Source organism: Delphinus delphis, chromosome 2 (genome assembly GCF_949987515.2).
Source record: "Delphinus delphis chromosome 2, mDelDel1.2, whole genome shotgun sequence".
Lineage (NCBI taxonomy): Eukaryota > Metazoa > Chordata > Mammalia > Artiodactyla > Delphinidae > Delphinus > Delphinus delphis.
In genome coordinates this window covers 129730307-129743792 of record NC_082684.1, presented here as the reverse complement: position 1 = coordinate 129743792, position 13486 = coordinate 129730307, and the positions used below count along the sequence as shown (strand labels likewise).

Below are 13486 nucleotides of genomic sequence, written 5' to 3'. Positions count from 1 at the left end.
GATAAATACATTTGTAATTTTGATGAATACTGCCATATTGCCCTCTGTAGAGTTATTCATTCCTTTCATAATTGCTTAACATTTCTCATTAGTAGTGTCTAATTAGGGACCACTAATATTTCAGGCAATTATAATCATAGTCTTTTAAAAAAACATTCATGTAGGGCTTACCTCATTTGAGCCTCTCCAGCACTCCCATATAAGGTAGGAATTATCCCTATTTTACAGGTAAGAAAACTGAGGTGCAGAGAGGTTAAATGACCTGCCAAGGAAGGGCACAGAGCTGAGGTCAGATCCACATCTGCCCGGCTTTTTTCTGTGCTCCACCTGCCACTTACCACAGCCACTGGTCCTGCCTCTGGGTGATGTGGGTCTCTGTTACTTAGATCCGATTTCCTGAGGCTGGAGGAGCTCCAGGCTCATGACCCAGTGGCAACCCCCATCCCACTTTCCACACACTTTTCTGTCTCCAGAAAAGCTTTGCTAGCGTGGCATAAGTCTCCTGTGTTTGAGCAGGAGGGTCGAGCCCTGGGACCTTACCACCTTGGGTGACTTGGGAAGGTTGAGAGCTGGCAAAGCTGAGGGACTAGTACCTGGTTTCAAGATTTTAGAATTGGGTCGGCCAGCAGGCTCTCTGGGACAAGTTGATCTCAGTAATTCAAGCCAAAGTGGCCCCAGCTAAAATCCTTTCTCCTGGCCTCAGGTGGGCTAACTTATTATTTTCATTCCTGGTGAGAGTAAATTACAGCAGTATTTCTAGGGAAGTAACTAATATTTTTCCTGGTAATATTTGAAGAAGCAGCACTGCAGTGTTTCAGAGTATGGACTCTGAGCCAGGCTGCTTGGGTTTTTATATTAGTTTCCTGTTGCTGCTGTAACATTTACCACCAATTTAGGGACCTAAACCATTAGAGATATATCGTTTTGTACCTCTGGAGGTCAGAAGTCTGAAATGGGTCTCATTGAGCTAAAATCAAGACGTCAGTAGGGCTGTGTTCCTTCTGGAGGCTCTTGAGGAGAATCCATTGTCTTGCCTTTTCCAGCTTCTAGAGGCTGCCTGCGTTCTGTATTTCATGATCCCCTTCCGTCTTCAAAGCCAGCAGGGTAGTGTCACTGTGACCTCTACTTCCATCATCACCTCTCCCTTCTCTCACTCTCCTGCCTCCTGCCTCTTTCCTTTATGAGGACTCTTGTGCTTACATTGGGTCCACCCAGATAATCCAGGGTAATCTCCCCATCTCAAGATCCTTAATGTAATCACACCTGTCAAGTCTCTTTTGCCATGTAAGGTACCATATTCAGGTTCCAGGAATTAGTACTTGGATGGGGGCCATTATTCTGCCTACTACAATTTGCACCTAGACTCTACCGCTTACTAATTGTGTGACCTTGGACAAGTTATTGTACCTCTTGCTCAGTTTCCCCATCCTTAAAATAGGGATAATAATAATCCCCACTCCATAGGATTGTTAGGATTAAATGAGTTGATATTTGTCAAATGCTCATAATAGGGTCTGACACATAGTAAATGCTATGGAAGTGTCTGCTGGCTAAAATATATTAAATAGATAAAAATATACATACTCTTTGATCTAGCAATCCTATTATTTTGTAATGTATTTCATAGAAACAAAAGGATGCATGCATTAGGCTACAGAAAGCATTGTGCATATTGGGGAAAAATGCACAAACAGGAAATCACTGGAATGTCCATTAACAGGATGAATGAATCAGTGTGGTCCATCTGGAACTGTAAAGAAGCTATTGACGAGAATACATCAGATCCATACTTGTAGACCTAGAGGAGTGTCCTGAACAAAAGTTCAATTAAAGGAGGAAGTTGCAAAGGTTTAGCATGTTCTTATTTTTTTTTTAAGAACATCAACCTGCCCAAAAGTGTTGTAGATATTTGAGCCAATTATTTAAACTCTGAATGTCTTGGTTTCTTTATCTGTGAAATGAGGATAATAGTAATTCTCCCTTAAGAAACTCAACGGAGGATTAAGTGGAATGAAATGTATCAAGTCCTTAGAATTCTGCTAGCAGCAGCATAATCTGCATATCTATGTAAAGCTGTTTGAATAGAGAGAGGTGTGAAGGATGCACCCAGGGTGCTCACCTGGTTGCCTCCGAGGTGGGGAAAGGAAATTCGGAAAGGCTGGGAAGAGATGATTAACTTTCTTGTTGTACGTCTTTGCATTGTTTCACGGATGGAGGCTAGCTATTATTACTTTAGTAACTTTTGATGTTCTAATACGTTTTATTGGTAGTTTGGATACTATCACCATAACCACAAACACTGAATTGAGAAAAGCACGAACGTAGGAACATACCATGATTCAAAGTTTTGTAATTTTTGAAGGGGAATTTAATAACAAATATAAAGAGAAAAAAAGCAGGCGAGCCCTAAATCAGGCCAGCCCTATGTGTCCGCAGCATCTACTGCCGAGGCTGCTCCAAGCCGCTGTGCTGCTCGTGCGCGCTCCTGGATAGGGGCCACAGCGAGCTCAAGTGCGACATCAGGACGGAGATCCAGCAGCGGCAGGAGGAGCTGGACGTCATGACCCAGGACCTGCAGGAGCAGGACCGCGCCTTTGGCGCGGCGCAGGCGCAAATAACCTCGGCCGTCAACCAGCTGGGCCGCGTGCGCGCGGACATCGAGGAGCAGATCCGCGCGGGCGTGCGTCAGGTGGTGGAGCACGTGCTAGATCAGGAGCGTCAACTGCTGGAGGAGTTGAATGCAGGGTACCAGCGCAATTACGAAGAGATAGCAGGCCAACTGGGCCGCCTGGATGCTGTGCTGCAGCGCATCCGTACGGGCAGCATGCTTGTGCAGAGGATGAAGCTCTATGCTTCCGACCAGGAGATGCTGGACATGCACGGCTTCCTGCGTGAGGCACTCCACCAGCTGCGCCAGGAGGAGCCCCAGAGCCTGCGAGCTGCTGTGCGCACGGACAGCTTCGACGAATTCAAGGTGCGCCTGCAGGATCTCGTCTCTCGTATCACCCAGGGCACAGGTAAGCCACCCTCATGGCTGGCCTGTTTATCGTTTAAGGGCTTGGGCCTTGCCACTGTCCCTTGGGAAAGGCGGGGTAGAGAAGATCAGTTCCGTATGACAGAAAAGGAAACTGGGGTTTTTATTGTCTCTTGGGTTTGATCACATCATAGGTTACAGGGTGCAGGATAAATCTGGGGGAGAGGAGGCACTGACAGGAGGCTGAAGCCACCCAGAGGGGTCACGTTTGACTGATTAACAAGGTCCTGTGGATTAGCTGCGATCTTGTGACCCTAGAGGAAGTTAAGAAACGGCAAAGCTGAGAACCAGACCCTGTATCATTTTAGCCCCAGAGGGACCAACCACTTTAGGAGGTTCTCTTAAGCCACCTGTGTCCAGCAACAGAGAAGTTAACTTGAACATGAGGTATGGGCAGAGGAGCTGAAAACCACTCCCCCTGTCCCCTGTGGTTGGGTGCTTACCCAGAACCATGCTAGGGCTCCATGGAGGAGACCTTTTTCCCCTGGGATGGCCCGCCATCTGGACCAGCTGCCAACCTTTATGGGCCCTGCCTTGTACTGGGCACTTGGGAAGTATGGAGACAGCACACCAGTTCCTGACCTGGAGTTGTCCAGTCCAACTGGGAGACAAGGTTGGGTGGGGCCCATGACATAGCTGAGGAATGAGACAGTGCTTGGCTCTGCAATACAAATCCAGGAGTTGCAGCACCTTTATAGGAGCTGGAGATATCAGGGGGGTTCCAAGAGACACAGGGGGTACACTAGAGGGTCTCCAGGGTGGGGAGGCTTTAATGGCTCTTTGGCAAAATCTCTAGGCTGGACTCTGAGGTCTGGTCAGCTGGTGTGAGGATGCCCTTACTGGGTAAGGGGAGGGAGGCTACAGAATCTGAGAGTTCTCAGGTAGGTGCCAGTGATGGAGACCTTGCTCACTCCTGCCCTTGGAGATAGTGGACGTGGGCTTATAACAGTGCAGTACTAGAGTGAGCATGGACTTAGCCTTCTCCACCTAGGTGGTGACTGTTACCCATGTACAGGAAATGACCTGCATAGAGTTTAAACAGCTTGCCTTGGGTGTTGTAACCGGGAAGTGGCAGAGAAAGGAGTTATTTTATTCTGAAGCATGAGAGATTTAGATTTAATAAAAACAGGGTGCAGGTCAGAAGAGTATCACGGAGTTCTCACTATGCAGAGAAATCAGCGAGCAGTAAACGGTGTTAGGATTGTCCATGCTTTGCCTTGGTGGTAGCCCCAAGATGGAGAGAGCTGTGCTTGGGGTTTGGAGCCAAAGGCAAGCACTCTCTAGTGCTACCTTTCTCTTCCTTCTGGCTGAGTTCATGCCCATTATAGTCAGGGAGCTTTCTTTCCAATTACAGCCCCTCCATGGAGCTTCCCCAGTGCTGCCAGAGGCCCTGGAGAATGGGTCTCCAGGAAAAGCAACGGGAATGTTTCCTTTGTCACTGTCCTGAGACAGGATGCTTCTCACCAGGGATGTCTCTGACCTGCCTGTGACCTTCTCTGTGTTCTCCAGATGCAGCTGTTAACAGGAGAGCCAGCCCAGAAGCTGCCCGCACTCCCAGAGACACTTTTGACGTTGACCCGGTGAGATGGGCTTGAGGTCTGAAGGGGATGTGGTATGTCCTGCCGGTCAGGTGGGTTGGGAGTTCCCCTGTGTAAGGAAGGAAACTGAGTCTTGCTCCCCCTGTGTCTGCAGGCAGTAGAGGAGAGAGAGCACCTGAGAGAGGGACAGCAAGGACCTGGACTGGAGCCTTCAGTGGGAGGGAACAAAGGGCTGGCTGGCTGGCTCTGGGCTCCTAAATGCCAAAGTAGCTCTTGATGGGTTCAGGAGGGGTTAGGCCCAGGGATGGACAGGAGATAAAGGCGGTGGTCGCTGGTAGGCAGGCCCTTGATAGATGCGGCAGATGACCCTCCCCTCCGTGTGCCCCACCCCAGGTATGTGGACCTTCCCCTCGTCTCCCCCAACACATGGATCTTGGAGACAAATGGAGAATGGGGCCAGGAGTCCGACAGTGATCACAGCAGCCTGGGTTCTATCGGTGTGATTTCAGGGCCAGCATAGTTCCAAGGACCATAGTTTTCAGGGTTTGGAAGTGCCCACACTCCCTCTAATGTTGGCATTACTTCTGCAGCACCCCTGACCTGTGGCTGTCCAGCTATCATGCACACCCTCCAGGGACAGGAAGCTCACTCATTCTTGAGGCAGCCACTCCCATCGCTGGACTGCTCTTAGAGTGCGTCCCTGGGTGGAAATGCAGCGGCATCCCTTTAGCCTGTCCTCTTGGGTGCTTGCATGCGTGGCTCCTCTCTGCCAGGATAAGCTTCTTCAGTTTCTTCTTGGACCGGGCATCTGGTCTGCTCCCCATCCTGGTCATGCAGGTGTACGTACCTGTTGAGGATCTGGGCCCAGGACTGACTGGTCCTCCATGGATAGCAAGTCTTAGGGTGAGGGTGTTCAGCCTTTCTAGCTTTGCCATGGCATGGCCTATAGGAGAGAGAGGTTGCTGTACGCTGAGGCAATCAGGAGAGGCTTCCTGTTAGGAGGCAGAACTTAGGATCTGAGAGTTTCAAAGCTAGGAGATATCTTGGATTCTGACCTTCTCTTGTACAGAGGATGAAGCTAAGGCTCCCAGAGAGGGTGTGACTTAACCTGAGGCCACACAGGAAGCTAGGGGCAGGACTTGAAGCCACTTCCTAACTGCCTTGGGTACTGCATTCCCATATACCCATATACAAAAGTAAAAAACACCAGGGGGGAACCTCCCTGGTGGTCCAGTGGTAAAGACTCCACACTTCCACTACGGGGGGGTGCAAGTTCGATCCCTGGTTGGGGGACTAAGAGTGCATGTGCCTCACAGCACACCCTAAAAAAATAAATAAATAAAAATAAAATAAGATGGTGCATTAAAAAAAAAACGATAACAATAAATAAATAAAATAAAACAAAAACCATTAAAAAAATAAATAAAACCAAAAAACACCAGGGGAGTTCTCTGGTGATCTAGTGGTTAGGATTCCAGGCTTTCACTGCCGTGACCTGGGTTCAGCATCCCGCGAGCCACATGATACAGCCAAAAAAAAAAAAGTTAAAAAAGGACATTTGAGCCCATTTTTTTAACATGAAAAAAACACATTTTATTGCACTTAAGTTATAAGAAAATAAAATTTCTAAGTGAATCAAACCATAGACACAATCCCTTTAAAGGTTGTTTTCCTCCATCATGTCAGGTTGTTACATAACTAAAATTAACCAACTTGAATCTGATTGTTTTAAATCAGACTATAAATAAAACAAACCAAAAAATAAACCAGAAGAGGGAAAAAAAGATCACCTAGGATAGTGGTAAACCACTTTCACGGTTCAGCGTGAGTTGTGGCTCTTGGAGAATGAGGCAAACCATTTGACTTTTTCATTCATCTTGTTTGTTTGCGTGCGACGCCTTTGCTACAAAAACTGGATAGTTTCTGCTTTGTCAGTTACTCAGAGCAATAAAACTGTAACAGTTGTTTTCCCAAATACTGTAAAACACTAAGACTGACCAGCAACTTCATTTTGTTTTATATATTTTTAAAATATTTTGTGAGTTTTATTATGTATGTTCATCCATTCACCACAGCCCTCAAAAAGAAAAGTTTCTCTGCAGAACAGGCAGCAACAGCTCTGTTCCAAGGAATGTGTTCTTTTTTTTTTTTTTTGTGGTACGCGGGCCTCTCACTGTTGTGGCCTCTCCCGTTGCGGAGCACAGGCTCCGGACGCGCAGGCTCAGTGGCCATGGCTCACAGACCCAGCCGCTCCGCGGCATGTGGGATCTTCCTGGACCGGGGCACGAACCCATGTCCCCTGCATCAGCAGGCGGACTCTCAACCACTGCGCCACCAGGGAAGCCCTAAGAAATGTGTTTTAATTTTTACCCAGATAAAAGAAAATAAGCTTTGTACACACACTCAATTCTTTACTTGCAGGCATACTTCACTCCTTATTTTCTGAAACTCTCCCATTCTCAGCCTCATAGAGGCACAGATGGTTCAAGTTTCAGTTCGCCCATTTTTTGGATAAGCAATACAATCACATGGTCAGAAACAAAAACCTAAAAGTAATAACGTCTCTCTCCCACCTTGTCCCCTGTCTGTCCAGTTCTTATACCCATATTCCTATCTTTATTAATTTTTACATATCCTTTCAAAATTACTTTATGTAATTACAAGCAAATATGACTATATATATTTGCTTTCCTTTTTTTTTTGTACAAAAGTGGCACACTACCACATATACATAGTATTGTGCCCTAGGCATAATAGTATTTGGGAATTCTATTTTTTTAAAATTTATTTTATTTTATTTTATTTTTTTGGCTGGGTTGGGTCTTCATTGCTGCGTGTGGGCTTTTCTCTGGTTGCGGCGAGTGGGGGCTACTCTTCGTGGCAGTGCACGGGCTTCTCATTGCGGTGGCTTCTCTTGTTGCGGAGCACGGGCTCTAGGGCGCGGACTTCAGTAGTTGTGGCGCACGGGCTTAGTTGCTCCACGGCATGTGGGATCTTCCCGAACCAGGGCTCAAACCCGTGTCCCCTGCATTGGCAGGCGGATTCTTAACTACTGTGTCACCAGGGAAGCCCCAGTATTGGGGAATTCTTACCTTATCAGTAGACAGGGAGCTTCCTGATGCCTTTTTGCATCTGCACAGGGGTCCACTGGTGGATGTAGCATGGTTTATTTTTAGCTGACTCCTTGGCTATTTAGGTTGTTTTGGCATTACAAACAGTGCTAGAATGAAAAATGTCCCCAAAGAAATCATGTGAATGATAGTTGAAAGTGCCCTGGGTCCACAGAGTGCACTGTCTTCCAGGTGCCAGTCGCTGGTTAATGAACAGCAAGAGAGCCCGTACTCTCGTGTGAATAAGGTCTAGGCGTTTTGCCAGGTCTTGTCTTGTGACCTCTCACTACCAGCTACTGAGCAGTTTGAACTTGGAGCCTCAGAAGAATCCTCTTCCTGAAAAGTCTCTTGCTTTCACTTTGGTAATAGGCTTGGGGGTGAGGGTGGATAGAGCTGGGGAATGGAAGTGGGTCACATACCACGCGTGCAAAGGACAGGTGTGGCCGCTTGAGGGTGGCAGGCATGGTCTGGTTGTGCCAGAAGAAAGGCAACACTTGGACCCACATTCCTGCCTTAGGAGGCAGGAACTGGGCTCCTAGAGCCAACACTCATCCCTCTTGAAACTGCTGGTGTACTTTCATCGCCACCCTGTGCCTGTAGGCAGAGAGGATGAAAAACACCAACCGGCTTAACTAGGAGCACGTGGGTGGGACAGTGGCTCGGACATTTTCCCTCCTCTATTTCTCACAGGCTCTTTTTGCAATGACGTCACAATACAATGGAGAAAAAAATAAATTGTTTTAAAACTGTAAAACAACTATAAATCAGGCATCATGACTTTTTTTCTTTACTGAGCCCTCCTGTGTGTCCCCTGCTTCATTAACATTGCAGGGGGTGTCAGGGAGGATGGGACGGAGGTGGAGACGAGCCCAGCCCTGTCTTGGGGGAGTTCACAGCCCAGGTGGAAAGAGGTTCTCTTACATGCCAGCAGTTTGCAGAGACACACATGAAGGACAGACCAGGACCTTTTCAACTCTTTAATTTTTAATGGTGATCAAATACATACAACATAAAATTTGCCTAGAAGTGGAATTGCTGGATCATATACTAATTCTGGTTTTAATTTTTGAGGAACCAACGTACGGTTTTCCGTAGTGGCTGCGTCCTATTCTGCGTTGCCACCGACAGTGCACAGCGGTTCCAACTCCTCTACGTTTCTCATTCACACTTTTTTTTTAATAGTGGCCGTCTTAATGAATGTGAAGAGTGGTTTAAACTTTTTTGACCACCACCCACTGTAAAAAATATAGTTTACATCTAACCTACAGGGTATACACATGCACATACCTGTAGCTAAAACAGAAGTTTTGCAAAACAAATTACGCTTATAAACATGGGAGGTACTCTAATTTTCTGTTCTGTACTATTCCATGTAATACAAAAAAATGCTAGTCATGACATTGCTTTCATGGTCCACTCGTGGGTCACAACTGTAGCTTGCAGAACACTGGCACAGGGAGTGCTGTGGAGATTGTGTACTTTCCCTAGAGGCCTGGGAGAATATGACCTGGGAGATCATCCCCTCGCCCCTTCCCACACACAGGTTCGCTCTCTGATCCGGCTCTCCTCCCCTTCTGTAAAGATGTTGAGAAAAAGAAACCCGGGAAACAAGGAGGAGGGAAGGAAATCAGTCCATTATAGCCAATGATTTGGGAGCCCACATTTCACATGAAAGCACTCGATACCAAGAAGAGCCCCACCTCAGGGTCCCGGTCCCCAGCACATGGCCTGTCGTGCGGGGCTTTCCCTGCCTTCCCCAGCCTGGGCTCGGCCAGGTAATCCCTGCTGTTCACCCCGTGAGGGTGGGCCTGACCATGTCGCCCACCACATGGGAGGGACAGAGCTTGTCCTGAGGAAGGCACATCCCTGGCCTCATCCTCGTACAGCCCAGTGCCTGGCTTTTCTCTGCTCAACCCAGAGCCCCCTCCAGCTGTGTGGGAATCCCCTTCCTTCACTGGGTGGGCCGACCGCAGGCTCCTGATGGGTGGTCATCCGCTGAGCGCACGGGGCCTGTGAGGTGCCAAGGGGTCAGGATTGCAGGCAGGAGTGGCAGGCCAGGGCCCCTGGATTGAGCCCCGGAGGCTGGGCCTCCCCTTTCGGAGGGACACTCCCCACGTCACCCACTTGGTTTCAGCAAAAGGTCCGGCTTATTCTTCAGTGTCACACGGTAGAGAAAGATGGTGCAGAGGGATGTTAAAGGATACAGTCGGTGCAGGAAGGGAACTTGCATTTCAAAAACACGATTCAAGCCCTGGTCCAGGCCCTTATTAGGTATGTGACCTTAGGAAATCACTTCACCTCTTTGTGCCTTGGTTTCCTTCTCTGTAGATAGGCAATAATCGTAATATAGTACCATCCTCTTTTTTTTAACGATAATTTTATTGTAAAATTCACATAAGAAAATTCACCATTTTAACTATTTTAAAGTGTACAATCCAGTGACATTTAGTACACACAGTCTGGTACAACCATCCCACTTCTAGTTCCAGAGTACTTTCATTACCACAAAAGGAAACCCAGTACCCATGAAGCAGTCACTCCTCACTTCCCCTCCCCCAGCCCCTGGCAACCACCAATCTGCTGTCTCCGTGCATTGGCACCTCTGAATATTTCACATAAATGGAATCATACAGTATGTATTCTTCTGTGGCTGGCTTTTCACTTAGCCTGATGTGTTCAAGGTTCATCCACGTTGTGTGTGTCGGAACTTTATTCCTTTTTATGGCTGGATAATATTCCCCTGAATGGCTGTCCCACATTTTGTTTATCCATTCATCAGCTGATGGGCGTTTGGGTTGTTTCCACCTTTTGGCTATTGTGAACAGGTGACAGGGAGGCCAGTGTCAGCTCAGTGGAAGGATTTCCTCCCTGTTATGATTTTGCAGCTGGAGACGAACTGCTTCCATTAGTAGTGAGCACTTTGTCCCTGGAGTTGTCTAGGCTGGGCCTGTTGTCACACGAGCCTTGAATTGTTGGGCAGTGTGATCCCTGAGGTCATCTTTCAGCCCCGTTAGGATGCACAGGCATTGAAGTGGTCCCTGGATGCCAGCACCTCAGGGTCACAAGGGAGTGAAGTCATGGAGGCTGTGGGGAGGATTTCTGGTCCCCAGTAGGCTCTGGGCTTTGGACTGGGCAGCCTGCACCTGTTTCTGGGTGAGGCCTTGGGGACTGGACTGACCCCAGGCCTGGGGACCTGGCCCTTGTCCTGCTGCCTGGTCGTTTCTGACTACCCTCATTTCCTGACTTTGCAGCCAGAGGAGGCGCAGAGGGCCCAGGTGCAGGCCCCAGGATTGACTGTGGTACAGCCGGTGCCAGGGGCACACCCTGTGCCAGTGTACGCCTACTCCATCAAAGACCCCTCCTGCAGAGAGGTAAGGTTCTCCCCCGCCCTCCCCTCCCCTCCCGAGGGCCCAGATCCTCCTAGGCGGTAAGAGGTGGAGCTGAAGTGAGAATCCAGACCTCAATAGGCACCTACTCTACGCTCCCCTGCTCTTGGTTGCCCTGTCAGGAAGCTCCTCTCCAAGCATGAGCCCCTCCCAGGGCAGTCAGAGGCCAGCAGAGGTCAGTGGTCAGTGGTCACTAGCAGGGCCAGTGTGCATGCTGACCTGGGAGGCCATCCTTTATAGAGAGGCGTGATCTGAGTGGCAGATAGCAGAGAGAAGAGCAGGAGCAAAGGGCACGGGGGGCACATGTTCCTGCCACCAGGTCTGGTCTCTGCCCGCTGCCCCAGTGGGAGGCTCCTGACCCTACCCTGTGACTCCCCGCTGCACAGGAGGTCTCCAACACAGCCACACCACAGAAGAGGAAGTCCTGCCAGACCGAGTGCCCCAGGAAGGTCATCAAGATGGAGTCTGAGGAGGAGAAGGAGTCAAGGTTGGCTCGGAGCTCCCCTGAGCAGCCCCGGCCCAGCACCTCCAAGGCAGTCTCGCCACCCCACCTGGACAGGTCCCCCAGCCCCAAGACCCCCGTCATAGGAAATGAGACCTTCCTGCCCGACAGCAACCATGCGACCAGCGACCCTGGGGAGGCAGGTAGGGAGGTGCGTGGGCAGCAGAGGCTGAGGCCTGCACGCTGTCCTCCAGGGGCTGGGTGGGACCCCTCTTCTGCATCCTGACCCTCCCCACGGAGCCCAAAGCCAACAGCATTCCCTGTGTGTCCCGCCCTCAGCTGCCACCAGACGGGGAAGGGAGAGCCCAGGGTTTGTCTGGGGGATGAGAGTGGATAGTTCAGCTAGCCTGTGTTTTGCTGGGATGCCAGTGAGACGAGCGTGACGGGCCAAAGACCACATCTCCTTAGTTCCTTCCCCTAACACAGTCTTTGCACTCTTACAGAACCCAGCACTATGCCTCTGCATGGGGTGGGTCTCCCCAAGAAATGTTTGTTGGTGGGTGCCTGGTATGTGCCCAGAGAGGACTTGGGTAAAGTCCACACCCATCGGTTCCCCAATTTTTCTGCCACCTGCCTAAGGTACCTCGTTTGTCCTAGATACCTTTTACGGCCCCTGCCAGAGAGGGAGTCCTTTCATGTGAGTTGAGGTCAGCCCATAGAATTCTGGAATGTTCAAGACAGTTCTTCCTGGATCTGTTTTACCCAGAGTCCAGCTTTATTTTCATTCTAGGTCCCACACTGACCCCTGTTCCTGGTCACACTGAACCCCGACCCTGGTCACACACTCAGCCCTGACTGTTAATCCTTGCTCACAAATACTATTGGTAATCAGAAGGTTTTGATTAACCTAGATAAAGTATCTTTTTTTAAAACTAATTAAGTTGTTTCTTTATTTATTGGCTGCGTTGGGTCTTTGTCGCTGCACACAGGCTTTCTCTAGTTGTGGCAAGCGGGGGCTACTCTTCATTCTGGTGCGCGGGCTTCTCATTGTGGTGGCTTCTCTTATTGCGGAGCACGGGCTCTAGGCGCGCAGGCTTCAGTAGTTGTGGCACGTGGGCTCAGTAGCTGTGGCTCGTGGGCTCTAGAGCGCAGGCTCAGTAGTTGTGGTGCACGGGCTTAGTTGCTCCGGGGCATGTGGGATCTTCCGGGACCAGGGCTCAAACCTGTGTCCCCTGCATTGGCAGGCGGATTCTTAACCACTGCGCCACCAGGGAAGCCCGATAAAGTATCTTTTAACTCAAACGTCTTGTGGCTTACGGAGCTGAGAAGTGGAACAAACCAGTGTGCCGCTTTAGGACGGCCAAAGGTTCCAAACCAGGTGGTGCTTGTCACGCCCCCTCCACAGGTAGTAAATTCTGAATCACTCCAGGGCCAACAGCTGAATTAAGCGTTCACAGGCAAGGCACAGTACGCAGTGATGGAAGTCCACCTTGAATAACCCCTCTGCACAAGCAGATGCACGCTGGCACACACGCTGAACGTTCACATCCCCCGTTGCAGGGCACACGTCACCCACCCCGTTCACTGGCCTGCAAGGATTCCCACGGGAGAACACCCTGGGCCCCGTCCACGGGCATCCCTGGCAGGCCCTAACGTTGTCTCCCCTACCCCGTTTCAGAGGAGCGTGTCGTGGTGATCAGCAGCTCGGAAGACTCAGATGCCGAAAACTCGGTGAGTGGCTCAGAAGTTTGGCTTAGGACTCCTGCCTCCCCCCATTCCAGGTCCCAGGGGCCGCAGCCACAGCAGGTGACTCTCAGACTCGCGTTGCGCCTGGGGAATTTACCAGCAAGGCAGTGAGTCCTGAGCTGTCTAGAGGATAGTCTCCAAATGCCAGCTGTGGTCTGGACCGCTCTGACCCTCCCTCCATACCAGGGCAGCAGCCTTCAGTAATCACATGTACTCTTCTGAAAAGCTGG

The 13486-nt window shown here is 49.7% G+C and overlaps 1 protein-coding gene across 7 annotated transcripts in view; it reads left to right on the top strand.

Moving 5' to 3' along the window:
• Positions 1–13486, top strand: part of PML (PML nuclear body scaffold) — a 45039-nt gene that overhangs the window by 18012 nt on the left and 13541 nt on the right. For 5 of the 7 annotated variants that reach the window (XM_060005628.1, XM_060005632.1, XM_060005630.1 and 2 more), the window contains exons 3-7: positions 2437–3017; positions 4544–4614; positions 10934–11053; positions 11455–11713; positions 13189–13241. In XM_060005628.1, the coding sequence (XP_059861611.1) occupies positions 2437–3017; positions 4544–4614; positions 10934–11053; positions 11455–11713; positions 13189–13241 (1084 nt within the window). The remainder of the gene's footprint in view (positions 1–2436; positions 3018–4543; positions 4615–10933; positions 11054–11454; positions 11714–13188; positions 13242–13486) is intronic. The other 2 variants (XM_060005627.1, XM_060005629.1) reach the window with 1 other exon arrangement.